The sequence below is a fragment of the Giraffa tippelskirchi genome, chromosome 13, assembly GCF_054371585.1.
Source record: "Giraffa tippelskirchi isolate mGirTip1 chromosome 13, T2T-mGirTip1v1.2.pri, whole genome shotgun sequence".
Classification (NCBI taxonomy): Eukaryota; Metazoa; Chordata; class Mammalia; order Artiodactyla; family Giraffidae; genus Giraffa; species Giraffa tippelskirchi.
This window is the reverse complement of record NC_137287.1, coordinates 61,565,566-61,590,729: the sequence shown is the minus strand read 5'-3', so window position 1 is coordinate 61,590,729 and position 25,164 is coordinate 61,565,566. Positions and strand designations below refer to the sequence as shown.

The 25,164-nt window shown below is 36.9% G+C and overlaps 1 protein-coding gene across 9 annotated transcripts in view; it reads left to right on the top strand.

The window, feature by feature from the left end:
* LOC145531520 (ankyrin repeat domain-containing protein 26-like) overlaps positions 1 to 25,164 on the top strand; it is a 71,524-nt gene that overhangs the window by 1,416 nt on the left and 44,944 nt on the right. For 5 of the 9 annotated variants that reach the window (XM_081554138.1, XM_081554139.1, XM_081554137.1 and 2 more), the window contains exons 2-14: positions 1,526 to 1,640; positions 1,803 to 1,976; positions 5,923 to 6,029; positions 8,140 to 8,207; positions 10,731 to 10,764; positions 11,881 to 11,950; positions 14,746 to 14,806; positions 14,892 to 15,091; positions 18,984 to 19,113; positions 19,415 to 19,476; positions 20,651 to 20,744; positions 23,331 to 23,359; positions 23,454 to 23,526. In XM_081554138.1, the coding sequence (XP_081410264.1) occupies positions 1,526 to 1,640; positions 1,803 to 1,976; positions 5,923 to 6,029; positions 8,140 to 8,207; positions 10,731 to 10,764; positions 11,881 to 11,950; positions 14,746 to 14,806; positions 14,892 to 15,091; positions 18,984 to 19,113; positions 19,415 to 19,476; positions 20,651 to 20,744; positions 23,331 to 23,359; positions 23,454 to 23,526 (1,217 nt within the window). Of the gene's footprint in view, positions 1 to 1,525; positions 1,641 to 1,802; positions 1,977 to 5,922; positions 6,030 to 8,139; positions 8,208 to 10,730; positions 10,765 to 11,880; positions 11,951 to 14,745; positions 14,807 to 14,891; positions 15,092 to 18,983; positions 19,114 to 19,414; positions 19,477 to 20,650; positions 20,745 to 22,613; positions 22,713 to 23,330; positions 23,360 to 23,453; positions 23,527 to 25,164 lie in introns of all 9 variants that reach the window. The other 4 variants (XM_081554132.1, XM_081554131.1, XM_081554130.1 and 1 more) reach the window with 1 other exon arrangement.

Below are 25,164 nucleotides of genomic sequence, written 5' to 3'. Positions count from 1 at the left end.
ATCTCACAAAAAAGCTTCAGATGAGTATGGATCAAAAATTTTAAATACACACAGTGAGAAAAGTACCAGAAGAAAACACAAATTCCTGTTTATACATTTTTTGTGTGTGTGCTGACAGAGACCTTCTTTTTCTTTCTATTTCTACTGGTTCTTAACCTTAATTTTTTGTTTTAATTGGCGAATAATTGCTTTACAATGTTGTGTTGCTTTCTGCTAAACAACATTGTAAATCAGTTATTAAGTATACATATATCCTCTTAGTCCTGAGCCTCCCTCCCACCCCAAAGACCTTTCTAAGAATGATTTCAAAAGCAAGAATTCTGGAGTTTCCTGAGTTTTGGCACCAAAAAAAAAAAAAAAGAAAAGGAAAAAGAAATCTGGAGGTTGGTTTAACAAACAAAAAACTTAAAACTCTCTGTAGATCAAGCTGTCTGTAGGGAAGTCGGAATAGTAGACAGGGCTTGTCTTTCTGGCACTAATAGGAATGTGGCACAAATAAAAATAATTTCTTACTTTCACCTTTTTTTAAAATTCTTTTGAGGACTGGTATCCTCTGACAACTTTCAGCCTTTTCAAAAGTCAAGGGAATCTTGGGAATTCCCTGGCGGTCCAGTGGTTAAGACTCACTGCTGTGGGCCTGGGGTTGGATCCCTGGTGGGGGAATTAAAATCCTGCAAGCTATAAGGATATATTGTACAACATAGGGAATATAGATAATATCTTATAATAACTTTAAATGGAGTATAACCTTTAAAAATTGTGAATCACTATGTTGTGCACCTATAAAATATAATAATATACAATATACATCATCTATACTTCAATTAAAAAAGCAACTTTAGACAAAAAGACCTTATGGTAATTAGACAAACAGGAAAAATGAGAAATAAACAAAAATGCTACCAATTATAGCTGTAAAGTTATGAAGTATAAATTTCATCCCAATGTCAGAGACGTTAAAATGTAAGAAAATGAGGATGCTGAATCAGTGAAGTACAATGTTTTCTCTAATATTCAAAATATATTTGCAAAGGATGTGTAATAACCTTTGACTTCATTGAGATGTTGTCCTTGTCAGATAATAAGTATGATAATATTACCTAGCAATTACTGAGCTGTTACCTGTGCCAGGAATGGTTCTAAATCCTTTGAATGGATCTCATTTAAGCATCACGGTGGTGTTCTGTGAGATAACTACTACTCTCTCTCCATTATGTTAATGAGGAAATTGAGGTACAGAGAGGGTGAGCGACAGCTAACAAGTGACAGAGTGAAAGTCAAATTCAAACCCAAGTTGAGCTGAATCTCAAGGTCATGCTCATTCTATTCAACTAGATTGTTCTTTCATTAATGTGGTAAGAAGAGCTAAAACTAATATATACTGTTCTTTCTCCAGAAGGAAACAAAATATTTGTTTTAGAGGGATAGGAATAGCATGCTATTGAATGTTTTCAATCACAGGAACAATTGTTTGTTTTGAAACAGTTACACTACAGTTTCCTAAAAACTCCTCTTGCTTTTGTAGGACTGCCCTCCACTTGGCCTGTGCCAATGGCCATTCAGCGGTGGTAACTCTCCTCCTGGAGAGAAAATGCCAGCTTAACCTCTGTGACAATGAAAAAAGGACAGCGCTGATGAAGGTATGGTTCAGCGAACCATGTCCACATGAGATGGATGTGATTTAATTACTGAGACTAAAAATGAATTTATCTCATTTAGATATAGCAAACTGGTGAAGCTTGTGGACTGTTTACTTTGAATTCCTAGAATTGATACTCTGTTTCTTGGCACAACACTGACAGGCCGTAGAATGCCAAGAGGAGGAGTGTGCGACTCTTCTGCTGGAGCATGGTGCCGACCCCAATGTCGTGGATGTGAGTGGGAACACCGCTCTCCACTACGCTGTCTTTTGCCAGAATATATCACTCGCGGCAAAGCTGCTTTCGTACGATGCCAATATAGAAGCCAGGAACAAGGTATAACTCAACTAACTTTACTTACAAAGTATTTGTGAAGCATTTTTTTAATCTACAAGTGTTTTATTTGTAACAGTATGTAAATAGGTAAACTGAACAGTGTCCATCAAGGCCTGTTACCATGGAAACAACCCCAAAGCCAATGCGGGGGAGGGGGGGGATTTGTGTCTGTGTCCACAGAAAGGACAAAGGTCTGTCTCCCAGCCACCCGTCTACCCCAGAAGGAAGATTTCCCATCAGAACATGCCTGGGAGTGGGTGGTAGCCTCAGAGCCCACAAATGATGAAGGCCTGGGGGGAGTGAATTGATGTGAGTGGCTGCTTCCAGAGGCTCAGGAAATGGGTGCCCCTGGGGGTGGGTGGGAGGAGGAAGGAGACCCAGTGCCCATGAGGGGGAGCCGGCTGAGTGCAAGTGGGCCTGGGAGGCAGCAGGCCTGGAGCCCTGAGCCCTCCAGGACTCTGGTTCTGAGATCCGGCCGAGAGGGTCAGGTCATGTTTGACTCCCAGCAAGGGCGTTCACTTGTGCTGGTGACCACTTGGTTTGCCATGTACACCTCGGAGTCTCCCGCGCTCAGCCCCGGGGAGCTGCTTGGCCGGGTTGCAGCTGTGCATGGGGAGCTGGTGATGGCAAAGCTGCCCCTCCTGCTCTTTCTCCAGGAAGCAGCTGAAGTCCCACTGCTGCAGCCCTGCCAGGAACTCCCTCCACTCTCACAGGTGGGCTCAGTTTTCCGTGTTTGGAAGCTGCAGCCTTCCCTGAGTGAAAGTATTTTGAAAGAACTTAATTGTCTAAGATTTCACTTTATACATGATATTTCTAAAGAAGTATTAGAGAGTAAAGCATTCATTCATGTGTTTATGGCAGGTATTTGTGGTAACACTGCACTTGTTAAAGGTAAAACTTTCCAAATACTTTGCCCCCCCTCAAATTTTTTTTGATTGGCATAAAATAACACAGTAAAGCAAAATTTGCCTTAGAAATAGACCTTGTCCTAAAACTCACACATAACGTAAACATTTTGCAACATAATAGAAATCTCGTTGCTATTAACAAATTCATATTTTATAAAAAAAATGATTTATTTAAAAATGATTTCTCTCTCATTGCCCAAGGCTTAAGAGAGTAAAGGAAATGGGAAAAGGAGAAAGCAGGTGAAAAATGTAGGTCAAGTTGGAATTTTGGCCATTGGGAAATGCCAAAAAGAGTGTTGTTTTCTTTTTTTCTTTTTTTAAAAATATTTATTTATTTGGCTGTGCTGTGTCTTAGTTTCAGCATGCGGGATCTGGTTTCCTGACCAGGGATTGAACCCAGGCCCCTACACTGGGAGCCTGGAGACCCAGCCACTGGACCACCACAGAAGTCCCGAGATTTTTGTTTTTGTCTTTTTTTTCCTTCAGTTTATATATTTTGGTAAGGTGCTTTTCAGTTTTCAGGGATAATAGTTGTTGTTTTGAGAGAGTAAGTGGATGGCATGGTAGCCTATATATCAATTTTAGGAACTCTGAGGAAATCAGATCGACAGTGAAAGGTGGTGATTAAGTGGGAAATAAGAGAGAAGAACGAATAATTAACTGACATCGTATCCTATTCTGGCAGAAACAGCCTCTTAGATAAGAGTCTAGACTCTGCTCTCCAGTCTAGAGTGTCTTGATGGAAAGTAAGTGGTTTATAAATAATGAGATCAGGTTGCCTTTTGAGTTTACTAGTCCCTGTTCTACCACTGTTTACCCAGGAAAATTTCATGCTGTTTTGATGACTTCTACCTCTTACACTTTTCTTTTTTATTCAAATCCTCAAGTAAGAGAAGGAATTGGCCATGTGGGTAAGAGATGAGACTGGAGTGGTTGCTGCACTAATTCTTGGCTAGATTGTGCTGATGAAAACCACAATCACTTGGGAAAACTTATAAAAAAAGTTTGCAAGCCTAGGCTGTTCCCTGAAGATTTGGATGGAATAAATCGAGAAAGGCCTGGACGTGTGTATTTAGAAGTTTCCTTGAGATTCTGATACGATCTGTGATGAAGAACTATGGAGTGAATAAGTGTAATTTCTAAATGCACCTATCTCAAAAATAAGTAATCTCTAGAAGAGTTGGAGTTTGATCAGCACTAGCTACTTCCATCAGCTCCCTCCTTTGCAATAGTATTAACCTGACTTTTTCTCTACCTGTGTGATTAAGAAGTTAAAAGGAGTATTATTGGCAATATCTGTTGGCTTGAACGATAACTCCTTTAGAGTCTTCAGAGATTTATTCATGGTGAAGTCACTTCATCTGTAGAGTCTGACCCTTTAAGGATTTTGCACCTTCTGTTTTCATCCAGGTCATTAGGTCAACAGATGTTTGTTACCAACAGGGTTTTCCTGATTACAGTAATAGTAACTCATGAGCCTTTTTTTGGTGTCAGCTGCAGGACAGACTCTTGCAGTGTATCTGTTATATCCACTGAGCCCTGGCATAAGCAAGATGAGAGCTTTAAACATCAAAACCCATGAAGTTAGTAACAGTACAGATGGGAATTGTGTTAATAATTTAGTTTCAGCAGTCTTAGGAACTCATTATCCATTTGATTAACAATCTAGAGGAGGAATTCTAGAGATAGATTGTAGTTTTAACAGGCAGTGGAAACATTCTTGAAGTGGAATTATGATTTTTTAAAAAAGTATGTTTAATTGAATTATGACCCTTAGTAGCAATTTTTATTACATGTTGGGCCTGCTTTCTGTGAAACACATGATATGAAGAAAGGAAAGGTTTCGCATACAAATACTTGCTTTATTCCCACCTGTTTGGAAACAGCAAATGTCAAACCACAAGTGGGCCATAGACTAAGCATGGCCCTTGGATATGTTTAGTTTACCTCTGCAAATTGAGTCAACATTTAAAATTTAGGAGACTCACGCAGAAGTCTGCATTTCAGGCTTCTCAAAGAACCAAACCTGGTTCCCCTTGAGCCCATTCTACTGTTTGGTCAGCTTGGAGAGGCCGACCCTTCTGTATGGAGCATGTGTTCTTGGGTTTGCTGGCCTTACCTGGCTTTTTCACTTATTCAGGTCAACAACTTTCCCTCCATAAGCATTTGAGTTTCCAATTCTTGTTTTATAGTTTATTTTGATAATTATTTCAAGATTTTAGAGATACTCTAATTAATCTGTAATTGATTTCATATTTTAAAAGAATTTCTTAAGAATGAGATTGAATTTTTCGAATTTAATTTAGAAATAATTTAGAAATTATTAGTTGGTCTTTTTGGAAAAAAAAACAAGCTCTTTTTCTTTGCATGTTCATATAGAGAATAGTATTCCCATTGGAATGTCTGTAAACCTTGTGATGTTACTCAACATCATCCTTGGATAGGTTATGCATGCTAGAGATAATAATATATATTCCTGCTTCAGCATTGTTCCTAAAATATGCAGTTGATTTAGTAGCTAGTTGATTCTCTCTGGAGGAGTATTGAGAGTAGTAATAGAGCAAGTGAATACTACGATATCCCTGATAAATAGTATGATAGGAGCAAAGATCCTTGGAACCAGTAAATGTTGGAAGTGAGTTTTAGAGAATGACTCTGTGGTTCATCTTTTGAAGAGGTAGAGGAGGAGCATTTTCTTTTTCTTTTTTTAAAAAGACATATTTGTCTGCACTGGGTCTTAATTGTGGCACATGGGATCTTTAGTTGCAGCATGTGGGGTCTAGTTCCCTGACCAGGGATGGAACCTGGACCCCCTGCGTTAGGAGCTGGAGTCTTAGCCACTGGACCACCAGGGAAGGCCCAGAGGAGGAGCATCTTCAAGAGAAAGAAGGCGCACAGGGGGATGAGGAAGAGGGGGCTCCGTTTTATTTGCTTTCTGAATTATATGTTTAAGTTCAGAGAATCTATTGTACGATTTTAAGTTCAGCTTAGAAATAGGTTAACTGTGTACATTAGAAATGGTTTTGCCTGTTTTACAGGATGACCTCACACCACTGTCACTTGCTGTAAGTGAAAGGAAACAGCAAATGGTAGAGTTTTTAGCAAAGAAAGAAGCAAATATACATGCGGTTGATAAGATGAAAAGGTACAGTTCTTTTTCTTTTTAAAAACCTTTGTGCTGTTCTAAGATGGTAACATCAAGATTAAATTAATAAGAGGATTAATTTATAATCAACACATCATCAGGCAGGTAGAAAATCAATTATTCTGACTGGGAATCATGAACAACAATATATAGCAGGAATAGATAGTAGGATTCATATTCCTTTATAATATTGACTGTTGTCATATCCATCCGGTTCCCTTTTTTTTCCATTGATCTTGTAGCTGAGGGATTTCATATTAGTTTTATTAGCTTTATAAAATATGGATTCTGCTTTTTAAGTTTATCTTATAACACAATATTGAATTTCTTAATTCTTTTATAATAATTCTTTAATCTCTACTTTGTATATATTTTTCCTTAAAATTGCATACTGAACATAGAAAACTTGGTCTTTTGGATGACTCTCTTCTTTAAATTACTTTCTTAAAAGAATGCTGATGTTATTAGTGACAACTTCTTTGTTCTCATACGTATGCTTGTAGCTCAGCCACTGTTGCAAAGCACCAGCATCCAGTTCTGGCAGCTGGGCCTCCTAGCCTCCCCCCACACTCAGAAACCTTATGTGGAGCCCATGTGTAAGCCTAGATCTAAACCTCGATCTTCATGATGAGGTGCCGTTGAGGCTCTTATTTGTCTTTTTTGCGAGCAGGTGTCAGTGGGGACCATTTCAGTCTGTCAGAGAGGGTCAAGTGCTCCTGCAGGGACTGAGCAGACTTCCCTTTCTCCTTTGTTTCTAGACCTGAACCTCAAGGTGGCTTTCTGTCCTGTGGGGGCACCTTTTCTTAGGTCATAGGTTCCCTGTCATCGTTCCCAGAGTAGTGAGTGCCAGCTTGCTTGAGATTCCATAATGACGATTGGCCCCTCATGAGATCTGTTTCCTGTAATAATGAAAATCTCCCAGAGGATTTATATGTGCTTCAACCTTAAATGTTTTCAGTGAAGTGAAAGTGAATGTTGCTTAGTCATGTCCGACTCTTTGCGATGCCATGGACTATACAGTCCATGGAATTCTCCAAGCCAGAATACTGGAGTGGGCAGCCTTTCCCTTCTCCAGGGGATCTTCCCAACCCAGGGATAGAACCCAGGTCTCCTGCATTGCATTGGGATTCTTTACCAGCTGAGCCACAAGGGAAGCCCTTGTTTTCAGAATCTGCCTCATAAGGAACCTATCCACCAGAAATCCCTAAATCTCAAGTAAGTTAGTTGGAATTAAGCGAGGTAAGCCCTGTCCAGGACTTGCCAGTATCCATTGTAAGAGCAGGGTTATGTCTTCCAGGTGAAACGAAGGTGAGCATGGAGATTAGGCGTCATTCTCAGAAAGATCTGCTGGTTCAGAGTTTGAGTAGGTAGAGAAGGAAGAGTAGTGGTCCAGGCCAGGTCTTGATGGTGATTAGTTTTCTGCTGTTGGTGTAATTAGCTGCAGTAATTGGGGACAATGATGTTATCTAATGTAGTGAGTTTGTATTTTATAAATAAATTTAGGTACAAATTATATAATACCTGAGATTCCCTAACTTACAAACCACAAAGAGCAGCTAATCACCATAATTAACAGTTTCTTGCAACACTTGAATGTTAAAGGTATGAAAAAACACATTAGATTTTATTTGGAATTCCAAAGTAGTTACAGCAGTAAAGTTCTAGACCAAATTATTACATTCTTTGACTGTTTCTCTGAGCATTTTGGGGGTATATTATCTCATTAAATCCTCTTAATCCTCTTCTGAAATAAGGCAGTAAGATCCCAGTTTTGTAGAGGAAGACTGTGAATTGAGGAGAAGTAACTTCTCCAGAATGAAGAGCAGTTGGTAACAGAGCTAGGATTTCCAAGTTCAAGAGAGTTTTCATATGCCGAGTTAACTCTAGTTATTTTTCTGAGCTATACTGCCCTTAGTTCATGAGTACTTCATTTTCCTTTTCATTCTCCTTTTATTACATGCTAAGTAAAAGTTTGTTGAACTTAGAAACTTGAAATGTATGGGACAGTTGAAGTTTTGATATTTTCTGTGATATTTTCTGAAATAGTCGAAGAATTTGGTAGTTGTTTTTCATATTAGTGTTAAAATATTATCACATTTTTAATGCATAGCATTCGTCAACTGATTTCTGAATATAAAGAAGAGAGACCTAAAACTCCTCCCGAAAACAGCAACCCAGGTGAGTCATCTGATAATGAATTACTCTTGGTGATTCTACCATAGATAAAATAGGAATGAGCAACTTTTAATGATGAAAGAACAATGAAAAAACATATATAATTTGCATGTGTATTTTATTTTTTAAATTAACTTCTTAATAGTCTAGTATTCTGAATTGTTTAAGAAGTTAATTGTAAGGTAACTTAAAATCAGAGACTGTATTATATGAAAACAAATCCATGTATTTAATCATGGCCCCTAAAATCCTGTATTAGATCTTCTTGTAGATAGAAAAAACTTTTTAAGTTAGTATGATGTATATTTCCTGTATAATCATATTATAGCAAATTAGACTTCTTATAAAAGTGGAACTTTAATTTTTACAAATGGTTTGCAGTTAGTGAATGAATAGTAGTTCCTATGTAGTGATTAGTCTCACTAAAAAAGTTACCATCGTTACAACTGGGAACCTCAACAATACCTTCCTGGTATGATACCAGATGATAAACAATAAGAACTGCAAAGCTGAGCCAGTGTGCAGCATACCAGGAAGAGATTATTTTTGAAAGTTACCTACCAATAGTACAGGAGACAGAAAAGCAATGCCTGGTTGAGAACCAGTTATTTTGCATATTGTTGTACCAGCAAGGTCTCTATTACCAACTTCATTCCTTACAGATCCAAGAAGAGTGAGATAGACTTCATTAGAACCAGATGTCTTCTTCTGTGTGTTGGATAATTGTCATGACAGTATAGTTTTGTTAGAACAGAATGTTCTCTTGCCATTAGTTAAAAGATTATTGTATCAAATATTCACATAGATCAAATTGGGACTCTGCAGACTCTAATAAAAGCACAAAAACACATCACATTAACAAAAACACCACCATGGCCCCTCGATGTGGCATCTAGCACATTGCACAAGCTGTCTGAGGACACCTTTAACTTAGTAGACCTCTATCTAATCAAAGAGGGCTTCCCAGGTGTCTCAGTAATAAGGAATCCTCCTGCCAATGCTGGAGATGCGGAGTCAATCCCTGGGTCAGGAAGATCCCCTGGAGAAGGAAATGGCAACCTACTCTAGTATTCTTGCATGGGAAATCCTGTGAACAGAAGAGCCTTGTGGGCTATAGTCCATGGGGTCGCAAAGAATTGGACATGACTCAGTTATTTAACAAAAACAACATCCATCAAAGAACTTCTGTAGGTTGGTTTTATATGTTAGAGGAGACACAGAGATGACATACAGTCTTGGTCTTCAGTATGCTCAGAATAGAATAGAGTTGTCCCTGGTTACTTTCTGTATTTTTCTAAACAAAATTTTCAAAGAAACATGCTTATTTATTTGTTCATTTGTTCACCAAAAAGATTATTATCAAGTGTCTTTTATGTACTAAGCATTGTTCTGATGTCACAGAGTGCAAACATTTAAAAATCACTGCCCCTGCCCTCCAGGCTCGAGCTTGCAGGACTCCTCTCCCTGTGGAGTCACTGCATGTGAGTCATCCCTCCAGCATCAGATCATGACGACACAAGGGAAATGTTGTCCAACAGCACCAGAGTCCATTACCCCCTCCCTCCTTCCATCCCTCCCCTTGTTCATCAGCTTTGGATCTGATGATGTATGCCTTCCAGCCTGAAAAAGCATGATTTCTGTCAACACTTGCCATATAATGGGGAGGATTGATATAATGATATCCCTCACTAGTACACAGGACTGTTTGGACCGTCCTCCTCTGTGTGGTCCAGATACTCTTGAACAATGGGAGGACATAGTCTCAAGAGATTATACTTTTAAAATATATTAGTGTGTATATATATATATATATTTAAAACTTTAAAAAAAAGTTTAGTTTATGTGTACCATACTGCATGCTCACCACTACAAGTCTAGTCCCCATCCTCACCACCTAGTTGACCCCCTTTACCCATTTGCCCTCCTCCACCTCCCTTTCAAGAGATTATTCTTTCTAAACCTAGACTCACTACATCTTTCAGACTTCTCTTGCATCTGGAAATAGGGCCAGGAAGACTTTGTTTCCTCTGTTTTACCACACCCTGAAGTTCAGTGCCTATAGACCAAGCTTCCCTGTGATAGGGCATTTTCATCCTGAACTGAAGAGCCAGAGAAGTTGTGTTATGTCCCAGCAAGACTCGTGTATTCTCTGTTCACTGCTCCAGGCAATGGAAATCCAGAAATACTGTGCTGTTCAAGTGTGCTATTGTCAGTATGTAGTACTGATTCTGTTAATGGTATAATATCATTTTCTGTCAGTCTTCTAGAGTTTGGTTAGGATTATGGTCATTGTAAACAGCAGTTCTTTCTTCTTTTCTTTGTTTTGCATTTGATGACTATAAAGGAGAGGAGTGGTTCTTAGATATTAATGACCTGCGAGTATAGTACAATCACTATTGCCTCCAGTGTGGTCTCCAGGTGTGGTCCGAAAGGAATACTTTTAAACAGAGCATCAGTCTTGAGGTTTTAATATTCTGTATTTTTCTTTTGTTGATTTAAAATGTGTCTTACTTTTTTCTTTAATAGAGGATGAGAGTTCTGAAGAAGACTCTTTAAGCAGGTAGGATTTGGTGGGTTTTTAAAAATTGTATGTTTAAGTAAGGGAACACAGAGAAGAGAAACTAGTATTTGTTGAGCGTTCTACTCTGGGTTAGACCCTGCATTATGTGCTTAATATTTGTGACCTCATAGAGTCATCACAGCAGCTTTGTAAAGTAGCTATGTCCTACTTTTACTTAATTAGGCAACTGCGGTTTGGGGAGGTTGATGAATTGACCTGTGATTCCATGGTTAAAATGAGTTGACCTGTGATTTGACCGTTGGCCTTCTTGGCTCCCACGTCCACTCTCGTGTCCCTCAGCAGAGATGGAGAAGTACCGTGTAGCATATAAGTTAAACATATAAATTAGTTCTTTGACTTCTGTACATTTTAAGTTCAGACATTGCCAAGAACTCCTGTAATGTTCTAGAATAAAGGGGAGGGGTGGGGCCATCTCAGTAAGTGTTTCACTGCTGAAGACTGCCATTTTTGATGGATGCCATTTAGTCTCTGAACTAGGGACAGAGAATGGAGAAGGAACGGCATATCCTTCCGCTTTAAGTCATCAAGTTGATTCCAGTTTGGGCAAACAAAAGTTATGTCAATCCACCAATTTGATTTTCAGTTCAGTTATTAGGACTTTTGGTGAATACAAATTATTTTCAGACTCTGCCAGTATATTGGCTGTCACTGTTTGTCATGGGAACTAAGAATGAGTCTAAACTAGATATTTCAATAGTTGGGAGAGATGGAAGCAGAAATAGGTAACTAAAAACCTTTTAGAGACTTCCCTGGGAGTGCAGTGGTTAAGATGGTTATTAAGACTTCTCCTTCCAATATAGGCAGTGTGGGTTCAATCCCCATTCGGGAAGCTAAGATCCCACATGCCTCAGGGTCAGAAAGCCAAAATGTAAAATAGAAGCAAGATTGGAACAAATTCAATAAAGACTTTAAAAGTGGTCCACATCAAAAAATCTTTTTTTTTTTAAAAAAAAACCTTTTTAAAAACAGAGACCAAGTTTTAATTATGTCAAGAAACTTCGTTTAATACACAGATAGCCAAACTTTCACTTGTTTTTTTTTTTGTTTAAAGAAATGAACTCACTCATTTTTGTTGTATATGTTTTTGCTCTAAAGGTTTTCCAACAAACCTGGTGTTGATTCATGGCCTACATCAGATGATGAAGACTTAGATTTGGAAACCAAGGTAAAGTGCTCTCTTCTATAATTAGTTTTTGTGCTCTGAATTTAGATTCATATAGTATATACTCTTAATAGTCAGCAGTGGTGTCCCTCTCACTGTTTTATGTTTGTAATGGAAAGTTGGTGAGAGCAAACCATTTTATAAAAGTATGACTAGTTGATTTTTTTTTTCATTTTACTTTAGTAAATACTGAAAAATGAAAGTGAAGTCGCTCAGTCATGTCCGACTCTTTGCGACCCCATGGACTGTAGCCTACCAGGCTCCTCCGTCCGTGGGATTTTCCAGGCAAGAGTACTGGAGTGGGGTGCCATTGCCTTCTCCAGGAGATCTTCCCAACCCAGGAATTGAACCCGGGTCTTCTGCAGTGTAGGCAGATGCTTTACCGTCTGAGCCACCAGGGAAGTCTCAAATACTGAAGGTGGAAGGAATGAAGAAAAAAAATGGGTTGGAAAATACATGGTGACAGGAAAATCGTATTGGGAAAAGCTTTATCACAAGGGAGGAAATACAAAATTTGGTCAAGGATAAAGAGTCTGACTGTGAATTTTAAACCATACTGACTTGACTTTTATAATACTCATAATGAAATCTTTAGTGGATGCAATTACTTACTGTAATAATCATGGAATCTTCCTGGAGCCTTTTAGTTCGAAAACTATATAGTGTATATCATCTAGTTTTTTTTCTACCTTTAGACACTATTTGGGTTTCTTAGAAGTGTTAGGAGGGTGCTTTTTTTTCTTTCTTTCTTTCTCTGTTTCTGTCTTTGGCTCTGCATTAAAACTAAAGTAATAATTGTAATTATGAAAATTTAGAAATTAAAACTCTGTTTCTCAAAATCCATATTACAAAAGAATTCCACTGTGTTTTCTAAAGCATCCCATTAAGAAGATATTCCCAACTCTTCATCTCACTGAAGAACACATGTTTTGCCTAAAATAATAACCAGCTGTAGAAGCACAGGCTTTTAATAACTGTAAGATAAAACTTACAACTTCAGATTTTTTTTTGTATTGTAGTAAAAAAAAAATCTAATGAAAGTCCTTGTGTCATATTCTAAAATTTCAGATTTCGGACATTTTGTATTATTGTTATTTAAATATTCATCTTATAGCCCCTGTATCAGTATAAACTAGTGGAGTTCAGGAAACAGTTGTGCATCTCCTGGAGCATGTAACATATGTCTCAAATGTAAGAACCATTTTAATAGTTTTTGAATGTGAATAAATGAAGAGACAAAGGGAATCCTATATAATGTTACAGCTAATATAATATACATAATATAGCAGTTAAATCTGTTTGAATTCTAAACATATGACTTAAATTTAGATTCTCTTTTTAATATTTAGGATGTAGAAGTTCAGTTATGTTGAGGAAGGAGGTCTTGCACAACAAGGAAATAAATAAGAAATATGTGATAAAAATGTTACTGTATATTTTTCAGTGTTGTCCAACTGGGAGCTGAGAATTTTAGATTAATATTTCTTGACCTTTTTAGCTCCATCTTGTATTCCATTAAATTTTTTTTTCAAACAGTATATTCTCCTTAGAATTCTGACTACCAGTCCTTGTTCCCAGTGAAGTGTTAGGGATATTTCTTGGTCAATTCTCTCTCTCAAGTAATACTTGACAGCATTCAGGTAGTGATAGATGACCATGTGTGGCTAATTGAATGACTTTTTTTATAGTGGCAAAATTAAACTCTTTATTACAGTATTATTTATAGACAGTTGTAAAATAATATAAATAGCTATTATTAGGGATATACAATGAACAAAAGCCTCTGTTTTAAATATATGTTTTATATACAATTTATGTTGATATTTTCATAAAACTTGAACAGTGTAGATATACAATTCATGTATTAATAAAAACATGTAAAGCACAGGGTTTGTTCATAGTATATCCTTAACAATACTGATATATTACTGATTTATTGTATATAAATTCTAAATATATATGTTTTTCCACATACCTCATTATACTTATGTTTTTCTTTTTTTTTCTTTAAGTTTGTACTTCACTAGGCATATCTCACTTTTTCCTTTCTTTTTCCTCCCCTACCTTTTGTCATTTTTAATATTTACCGTTAACTTAAATTTTCCTTGCAGAATACATTTCTTCAGTGTCTGTTCTTTCAGTCCATCTCTCTCTGCCTCTATTGTGAACATGTTTGCTTATGGCTTTCTGTTTATAGAGTGTCTGTGGCTTTCATTCATGATCGTTGGCCCTATAGGTTTACTCTTATTTTTTTCCCTCTTTCTTAGAATGAGCTGAATTTAAAAAATCATTTGTCTTTAGCTCTTTGACAAACAGAATAGAAATAACTTTTCCTGTTTGCAGTTCTAACCCATCTAAATAAGGTTCTGCTAAAAACTAAACTTTCATATTTCCCTTCCCAAGCGATAATTCATGCATATAGAAATCATGGAAGCAAATTTCAAAATATAACAACTGATTTAAATGGCTTAGTTTTTCAGACATAGTACTCTAAAGTATTGGGGATAAATTTTTATTCTAGAACATTTTGGTAGAGAAAGTAATCTAGTGGGTGTCATAGTATTTGTGTAGCAGTCTATTAGGGGTAAGGAGAGGAACATCTGGCGCTTCCGATGCATCTGTAATAATCCTTACCCCATGAGAAGATTAGTCAGTGGCAGAACTGTGATTTGAATCCACATCTGAATGACTCCAGAGCCTGTGCTCTTTGTGTTAGATCATATAGTAATGGGGGATGTTATAATTATTTTATTAAATTTGATTCTCATTATTCTTAAAGTTCTTATTTTCTTCTCCAGAATGCCTTTAAACCAAACTTAACAAAGCTAATGAATGCTTCTCAGCAATCCAAGAGAAACAGTAAGTTATCTGAGACTGTCCTGGTTTTATTCACTGATTTGAAATTACAGATGTTCTCATGTACTCTCTGTTGTTTTCACTGTAGTAGAAGCAAAATGTGGCATTGTGAGACCAGAGAGTACAACTTTCTCTGAGGACAATAATTCTGATAGTGAAATTGAAGATGTGGTTGAAACCATTCCCGAACCATTACCTGGAGTCCAGGGCTTCTCTCATCCTGCTGTCCCATTGCCTGAGCCTCTTCCACAACCTCTCAAGTCTCTAGGAGGCCTTGGTCTTACAAAGGTAAGTTGTTTTGTTTGTAATTCTTTTTTCCCCGTACTTTTTCACATGCCATTCACATGTCATGTTCCCTTATGATGACAAAAAGGGTCCTACCACAGAAATGGAAGCCGTCAAAGTCACGATACAAAATGGTGTGATAATAAGAGCAATCAATATATGTGCATGATTCAGATTTATAAATGTTGGCATACTAACTATGCAATTATGAAAGAAAAAGTTACAAAGCAATTAGGAAGAACAGCTAGATGAATATGAAGATGGAGAGGGGGATGAAGGGGAAGAATTCATTTAAGAAGGACAAGATGAATATGAAATGGAATGAGGATCAAGATGAGAGATTATTACACAACCACAACAAATAGTGGGGGTATGTCAGACGAGGAACTCTATAGTATAAATATGAGAAGAATTATTTCAGATTCAACTTAAGAGGAGACAGTGAGGTCATAAAAAAAACAATGCTCATACTCTTTTGCCGAGAAGGCAATCGCACCCCACCCCAGTACTCTTGCCTGGAAAATCCCATGGACGGAGGAGCCTGGTAGGCTACAGTCCATGGGGTCGCTAAGAGTCGGACACGACTGAGCTACTTCACTTTCACTTTTCCCACTCATGCACTCGAGAAGGAAATGGCAACCCACTCCAGTATTCTTGCCTGGAGAATCCCAGGGACAGGGGAGCCTGGTGGGCTGCCGTCTATGGGGTCGCACAGAGTTGGACATGACTGAAGCGACTTAGCAGTAGCAGCATACTCTTTTGAATGACATATAGCTGATTTTTATGAAGAACTGAAAGTAAATTTGTTCCTTACCTTTTCTGGTGGTTGTTTTGAGGTTGGTGGTGGTTCTTGTTTTTGTTTTTTTTTTAATTGCAGTATAATCAATTTACAATATTGTAATCAATTTACAATATTGTGTTAGTTTCAGGTGTACAGTGAAGTGACTTAGTTATACTTATATATGTATATATGTCTTCCCTGGTGGCTCAGTTGGTAAAGAGTCTGCCTGCAATGCGGGAGACCTGGGTTCAATCCCTGGGTCGGGAAGATCCCCTGGAGAAGGAAATGGCAACCCACTCCAGTGTTCTTGCCTGCAGAATTCCATGGACAGAGGAGCCTGGTGAGCTGTAGTCCTTGGGGTCACAAAGAGTCGGACACAACTGAGTGACTGACACACACACATATATGTATATATCTATATTGAATATAGTTCCCTCTGGAAGTTCATTTCAATTTGAAGTGATTTCTCTTTTTAAAAAAATTCTCAGTTTGAAAGTAATGAAGCGATATCTTCTATTTAATATAGCATAACTTTAATTCATAGACAATTCAAGATGAGTTCTGTTTTAGGCCTTAGCAGATTTATTATGATTTAGGAATATTTGGCCCTTCTGTTTCTTGTGGTTTCTAACTTACTATTTGATAAATACTTAATGTACTTAACTAATTTATCTTACTGTTTGATATAATCTTGGTGGGTGTTTTAGATCTTTTTGAAAATAAAGAAGAAATAAATAAGCATTTTATCTAGTCTTTTTACTAAAGTTATAATTTATAATTATATAAATGAGATTCTTACTCTTTCTTCATTAAATGAAAAAATTTTCAGCTGCAATAGTCTTAAAGAAAAAATGTAGAACTTTTTTTTGCTGAAGAGATTCTGATTTGTCTTTTCCTAATATCTACACATAATGGCACTTACACCCAGTAAATGAATGAAATCACAATTTAGGATTTTTTTTCCTTATGTAGACTACTTGTTATTATAAAATCATAAGGAAAGAAAAATTACCAACAGAATTTAAAAATTATCTCTGGAAGATAATTTTTTACTTTTTAAAATATCTCTAGCCATCTGTATACTCCATGTTAGTCTTAAGAAACTTTATATTAACTTCAGTATTTATAGGTGTTAAACTAGCCTGTCAATTCTTTGTTATACATATAAAACTAACATATAAATTCTTTTGTATCCAAAACTCAGAAATTGTGTTTACTTGATTTTTTTAGTTTGTTTGTTCTTTCCTGATATGAAATTTGAGCCCTGCTTGATAATCAGATGTATTTGAAAACCTTTATAGCTCTAGCTTGTATAATCATAATTTTACTACTTTTTTTATATATAGATCATTCCTTCAATCTTTACCTGCTATTCCAGAAGGCATAGATAGGAAATTAGAGTTGTTAGTATGCTGTTTACAGGGAAATAAGAAAACCTTGTGAATTTTCAAATAAGGTTTTTTATTTCTTTTTTACCTCATAGTAGTACTTTAAAATGACTCATAATTCCATACTCACATAAGCATTCTCTTCTACAATTTAAAACTTGTCTTTTAAGATCAATTTTAAAAAGGAGTCTTATTGTAGCATCTTGAATTGGTGTTTTACTATTAAACCTTTTCATTACACTCAAAAATGCTTATTATTGTAATATCCCAGAAATGAATATTTACACGTATTTATAAAAGTATATTTTTATATCCTTGAAACAAATGTTAAAACAGGTAACTGAAAATTTTAATGTCACAGTTTTGTTCCCCTGGTATTGTTTTATTTTCAAAAGTTCAGAATTCTGCATAGGTTTGCATTAATTATACCAGGTTGGTATATTTTACAAATAGTTATCTTAACAGCTATGCTTTTCCTGAATAAGGCTATCTATTTCTAATCCAAAGATATTTATCCAGATCTTTTCTTCTGAGTCCCTTGGCCTCAGATTAATTTATTACTCCTCAAACTGAAGGCATTGTTCCTGATACTTGCCTCGTCCCTGACTCTTTGTAAGCTACTCTCATCTGTTTTCCACATCCTAGTAGATAGCATCACTGAAATGCTGCAGCAGGAAAGATCTTGGACTCCAAACTTCCTTGAAATTACTGCATCCAGTCACTCAGCAAGTTCAGTATTTTCTACCTGCTTATCATTTTTCATGTCTTATTATCATAATCTACTTTCTCACCTATAATCTTGAAATATTCTTTTCAAGTTTTGCTTCTCTGATGTTTATGTTGCTGCCAGAGTAATCTTTCTAAAATATATTTGTCAATCTTTTCATTCCTCTTGGCTTTGCAGTTTGTTTTAGAACGATTTTTACTGTTTTTATTTGGCTGTTTGTAAAGCCAAATTCAACTTTTTAATTATAGTTTCATGGAAACTTTGGGTGGTGTGCAGTGTTTAGTGTGCTTACTGTCCACTCTGGAGCATTGCTTGTAGGTTTTTTTTTTACAATGCTGTCCTGTAAAATAATGTCATGTTTGCTACTTCCTGGTACAGTGTAGTCTTTCCCCTTTCATTTGAAAAAAAGCATGGCACCAAATAAAATAAAATATATTTGTGGTGATGTAACCCTTGTGTAGTAGATTCCCATCACATGAAGGAAAAAGATGACACTTGGTTTTTCCCAGTTGATCCTGGTCCTTCAGTTTTGTCTCTCTGTAGGGTTCCCGGTAACTGTGCTCTAGTTTTCCCCATGACCTGTTAACGTTGTTGCACCCCTCATGTGTGGGTTTGGGCCCCCCTTCCTGGAATCCCCCTCGCATCCCGGCTCTGCACTCGCTGTCTTCTGAGACACGGCCCTTTGTCACCGCGTTCCTTGAGCCTCGCAGGTACACCTGCCTCCTCTCTCCTTTGTGCCCTTCCTGCGCTCCGTCCACTTCAGCTGCAGAGATGTCGAAGGATGCTCTTCTGCTCTTGTTTGTTTTCATGTGTCTCTGCCTCACCTAGACACAGAAGAGAATCACTCTTTTCTTTACATTTCTAACTTCTCCCAGGACAGCGTCTATGATTTCTTAGACCCAGTGATTGTTTGTCGTCTTACTGATTGACTGAATGACCAAATAAATGAATACGTTTTCTGAAGTTGGGTTTTTGTTTTATTTTGTCTTGTTTTTATAGAAAGGAGCCACAAAGCCAAAGAGTGTAGAAAAAGAATGTGATACAGATACTATTGAAAGGGCTCCACAAGAGCAAACAAATCATGATCATTTGACTTCTGTTGATGGAACACACAAAAATAATAGAAGTGGTAAGTTAGTGAATGTCTGTGGATTTTTTCCTATGCTTAAAAGCTCAGATAAAAACCTTTAAAGTGTATAGATGCAAATATGGCATCCATTTCTTTTTAAGTGTGTTTCTTTTGCTCTCTTTCTTCAGAAGTGTCCCAAGTACTACCAACTTTTTCTTCCTGAAGATGCTTCAACCCTCTGAAATTCTTTTCCACTAGTTCACTTTATTGAACTATTTGTGGATAGAGATAGACTTATATATGTATTAAAATTCATAGTAGTAAATGTTCTCATTAATGTATCTGTGACTCCATTTTACAGATATGATGTCAGCCTTAGGATTGGGAGAAGAGGAAGATATAGAATCACCTTGGGATTCTGAGGTACTGTCTTCTATTATTATTTTGAAATGTAAGCACCAAGTGATATAAAAACATAAAAGCAGGAGATGCTATGACTTTCTCACCTTTGCATTTGCCCATCAAAATTTTTTTCTTATTTTTAATCTGTAACCAATAAAATAATTCTGTGCTAAATACTACCACATAGTACACTTTAGCTAATTTTCAAGGTTTGCCTAATGAAATCAGTATAGTACAGAAATCAAGGCTTAGAAGTTATAAAGAATCCGTTTGTGTTCTGAAGTTACATTTATCTAAAAATTGAAGCATTATTCCAGGTGAGTCTATGATCAGATGTTCCTTTCTTTCTTTCTTTCTTCCTCTCTTCCTTTCTTCCTTCAATTTTTATTAGAGTACAGTTGATTTACAATATTGTGTTAGGTTCAGGTGTGCAGCAAAGTGAATCAGTTATATATATATATATATATATATATCACCTCTTTTTTAGATTCTTCTCCCATATGGGCCATTACAGAATATTGAGTAGAGTTCCCTGTGCTGTACAGTAGGTCCTTATTAGTTACCTATTTTATACACAGTCGTGTGTAGTGTGTTTGTGTCATCCCCAATCTCCCAAGCAAATATATGTTTCTTTGGTACATATGCATGTGTAAAACTGCTAGAGAGGGTCAGAGAGAAACGGGTTGAATTGTACTTTTTTACCACATCGACATTGAAAAGATAGTGCTTGAAACTTGAAAGTATTACTACATTTGGATTGTCAAGTTAATCTGCAAGGAACATTTCAAGAGAAGCAAAAGCACAGGGAATAGTAAAAAATATGTGGTATTATAATAATATAAGTTAGCTTTAGTGATGTTTTAGTAAGTACAGACCATTTTGGATAGTTTAACTAGCATGCACAGAGTACCTTTATGGCAGCCGTACTTGAAGTAACATAAAGTAACGATGCTCTGTTTGAAGGTGGCAGCTATGGAAGGAGATAAGAAGGGCCAGATCTCTTAGATGCAGGTAGCCACTGCCTGGTGATCCAGCACCGTGTTTGAAGTCAATATCCTGGTTCTGTCACTTAGCATCTGTGGGATCTTGGCAAACCTGTCTTAACTGGGTTAAATGTAGGCAGTTTTTGAAAGTAGGGTATTTTCTTCAAAAGAAATTAGGAAATCTTCATGCAACTCAATATTAATTTTAACAGAGTATCTCTGAGAGCCTTCCACGGAAATATGTGGATCTTTTATCTGGAGCTGCTGGTCAAAGAGGAAAAAATACGTTAAAGGGACAAGTAGAAGGTAAGAACTATATTTTATAGAAAAGTCATTTGACAGATTGTTGATTTAAAATGGAAATGCTGATATATTCTGATAGGCAAAGAAAATCACCTGTCAGATGCGTAGTAAGGTAAAAGACGAGAAAAGAAGGGAAATAGTGTATCTTATCAAGTGTCAGCCACAGATTAAATTGAGAATCCAGTTTAAGGAGCTAAATCATTTAGCTCCTGGACTTCCTTGGTGGTCCAATGGTTAGGACTCTGTGTGCTTACGAGTCGCCAATGCAGGGAGTGCAGGTTCGATCCCTACTCAGGGAACTAAGATTCCATTTGACACATGGCCAAAAAAAAAAAATTAATTCTGTTTCAAGATACTCTCTGACCTAAGGAAGGTTGAGAAACAAGAGGAAAGGGAATGAAGGATTAGAGAGGCAGAGGGTATAGGGAGGAAATGAAGGAAAAGGAAGCACAGGTCTGTGGGGAAGGTGGCAATAAGTAAGATAACTCTTCAGAAAAAGGTAGAGTATTTGATATGGACGATGAATTTGAAGTGAGCTTCCAGTACCAAAACTTGTCAGAGAAGAACAACAAAGTTTTCCCCCTCTTACTATTTTCCTCATTGTTAGGAAGGCATTCAGAATTGCAATCCAGAGCTGTGTATTATATTAGCCTCTGTGGAGGAACACGGGCATAGGTGCTCAGCTGTAAATGTTTGCAAATTGATGTCATACGAAATGTTGCTGTTTTATAGGGTGGTGTCACATGGGACAAAATAAGAGAACTGGAAAGAAGGAGCGAGCAGGGGGCGTGATCAAGGAACCTACAGCCTGATAGAGAGTCCACTGGAAAGTTTCCAATTTGTAATGCAGTTTCACTTTGGGGGGAAGTGTTAGAGTAAGGAAGTTGAGGCTAAGATTTCAGGAGAATAAATTAAGTTGAAGTTATGTAGAAGTAGACTCAATATAGACTAGAGTTTCTCAAATTTTAACTGGTCGCCTGGCGACCTTGTGTGAAGTGCACATACTGAGCGGGAAGTCTGAGAATATGTGTTTCTAACAAGTTCTCTGAGTACCAAGGGTGTAGCCTTGTATTTAGAAAAATCTGGAAGTAGAGCTTTGGAGAGTGCAGGACATAACAGGATCAAGGAAAAGCATTATTTTGTTTTTCTTTGTAAACATGTCTATAGCTAGAGGGAAGCAAAGAGTTGAAGTAGCAATTACAGGTGTAAGATACCATTGCTAAGCAAAGAAGGAAAAAGAAGTGATGGGGATGATCCATAGAAAGAATGTAAAGGGAGAAGAATTAAGACCACAGATCCAGAGATTACCCTTTATAGAGGAAATAATCTAGTGAAAGGACGGAGAGAAGAAAGTAAGGCCTTAGAGAGGTGAGTTTGGAGTTGAGGAAACTTGAAGGAACTCCTTCTAGATGGCTTCATTGTATTTGCACTGAGAAGAGATAAGATCATTGTTGCTCCAGAGAATACTGGAGGTGGGAGGGGGTGCTAGAAGTGGAGGAAACTCCAGCCCCTCCAAATAACTATCAGGCGTCAAAGATATGTGTTGTATTGGTATTTGTTATTCAAATTAGATTAATTTGAATATGAGGCATTGACTTTTTTTTTTAAGATAGCTGATTTTTTGAAAGTTGTTTCACAGAAATCCTTTGAAACAGTGGCATGGGGTACCAAACCAAACTAAGTTTTGAAACAAAACAGATTAATAGGGTTCATTCCCTAAATGCTAGAATTGTTATTTTCGATAAGTACTAAACTGATTTTGAAACATGCAGGATTTTTAATAATCTAATAATTGTGTGACAGTTAAATTTATTATTTCCTTTTTGATAATTGTATTTCAATATTGAGAACTTATTATACATTATTTTCTAGATGTGTCTTACATACCTTCTTGCATGATTGGATCGAGAAACTTTAAGATGGCTAAACTAGAGGAGCCAAGACATGTAGGCATACCAGTAGCCCACATGGGTATGGAAAAAAGTGAATATTTTTATGAACCATTATTCTACAAGTGTGTATCCCAGCTAATCAGTTCATTACTCTTTCTCTGATGAGAAATGAATTATGCATTCAGTTGAACTCTCATTCCAGCTGTGCACTGCTTAAATGACTGGAAAGATTGAAGAACATGATAAATACTTGTAGTATAATGTTGTAAATGATACTGCAGTATTGCATTCAAGATAATGCTGTTGCATTTTACCATCAGCTTTCACATTTATCCTCTTGGGGTCATGATTTGCTCTTCTGATTAAGATCACTTTTCTCCTCATCAGTCGGCATGTTCACATTGGTCTGTGTGCACTTTAATATTTTATAAAGTCATTGAAAACGTAATGTTACTTTTGAAATCTTAACTGCATGTTTTGTTAAACCTGTATTTCCATTTTTTCTTCACTATCTATAGTGGATTCATAGTCTGTCTTGCTGGTGTCCTAACATCCCCTTGAAAGCAAGACACTAAAACTGAATGTATTCACTGCCAAGGCTGAGCATGAGGATTCTGCTCAGTACTAATTCTTCATGAATGTACAGCTGGCTTTCATATTTACATGTAATTAACTCTATGTCCCTTTTGCCTTTTAGATTCTCCTGAGAAATATCCTAACGTGAAGGTAAAAACGTTTATGTTTTTATCTTGAATTATGAGCTGTGGATTGTATCATATGTACGTTATTTATTAATCAACTTGTTTCCAAACCCATTCAGCCTGCAGTCTTAGTGAAAGATTCTGTTCCTAATAAAACAGTTGGAATGAAGGATTTACAAACATCCACTTCAGGTAAATTTTGCAATACACACGCTAACTCTGGAAAGAAGGACACTGAAGTATTTGAAATGCTCAGTCTTCATACTGCTAACTTTTTTTTTGCAAATTTAATTGAAGCATTTGACATACATAAGGCAAATGTTATTATTGGTATCCATGTTTTGAAAAAAAGGTATGTACAAGCATAAGAACAAGAAATTTTTAAAATGTAAGCTTGAACTCAATATGTTTCTGTATATGCTTAGATACCCTGAAGTTCTCAGTTTGGAATCTGTATACTACTTAGGGATTCTTAGAAATTAATTATTAGATCCTAAGATTTTTCCAGTGTCCAAAAATGCTTATTTGAGCTCTGACCTTTATCTAGAGTAAAGCTTCATTGCTAATATATCAGTTGTATTTCAGCTTATAATTATTTCATTTTAGTGTTGTTACACAGATGAATGTAGGCCAACCAGATGTTTTGTTTAGCAGACTTTGTGTGTGTGTTGTGTTTGTGGTGTCTTTGATTATTAGAAGTAGGGGAAGTAATCATACTTTAATGACTATTTGATAGATACAATCTTTTAAAACAGTGATTCTGAAAGTTTTGGCTTTAGGATCCTTTTACACTTCTAAAAATTATTGAGAATGCCACGGAACTTTTGTTTAAGTAGGTTGCATTTATTGGTGTTCACTGTATTGGAAAACAAAGCTGAAAAACTTAAAATACAAGAACACAGAATCATAATGGCTAATTCCAGTTGTCATTAGAGTTATAATATCACATATCGTGTCTCTGAAGAACTCCACTGTGCACTCAGAAAAGAATGAGAATGGAAGTTACATTTAGTGTTGTTGTGAAAATAGTTCTGACCTCTTGGACCCCCTGACCCGATGGGTCTCTGGACTTCAGGGATTCTCAGGGCACACAGTTTTTAAACCGTTGAAGTGGTTAGATGTGAAATGATAAGGGGGCCCTTGAGTTGAAACGGGGTTTAAAGTTTCACTTTTACATTTCTTACATTTCTTGCTTGTTTCTTTGACTTCTCTTAAGAAATTTAGACCTGACATTTTTTTTTTTGAAGCAAATATTTTTGTGTTGTGTTCATTCTTGTCTCATGGTGCTCTGTGCTCCTTGGATCCAGTGTGGTCCTAGACTTATCCTATTTTCCTGTGGAAACAATTAGGCACACACAAGCCTATCATTTCTTATATAAGTTTATGATGTTTATCCAAGGCTTAAAAAGTGGATTCTGAAGATATTGATACATTGAGGAAAGGCCGTCTCATTGTAACTAAAGTAATTGTTGTTGGTGGTGTTCAGTCACTGAATCGTGTCCAACTCTTTGTGACCCTAGGGACTGTAGCACACCAGGCCTTCCTGTCCCTCACTATCTCCCTGAGTTCACCTATGTCATGTCCACTGAATCAGTGATGCTATCCAACCATCTCATCCTTTGCTGTCCCCCTTTCCTCCCCTCAATCTTTTCCAGCATCAGGGTCTTTCCCAAGTGAGTCAGCTCTTCACATCAGATGTCCAAAGTATTGGAGCTTCAGTTTCAGCATCAGTCCTTCCAGTGTGTATTCAGGGTTGATTTCCCTTAGAATTGACTGGTTTGATCTCGTTGCTCTACACGGGACTCTCAAGAGTCTTCTCTAGCACCACAA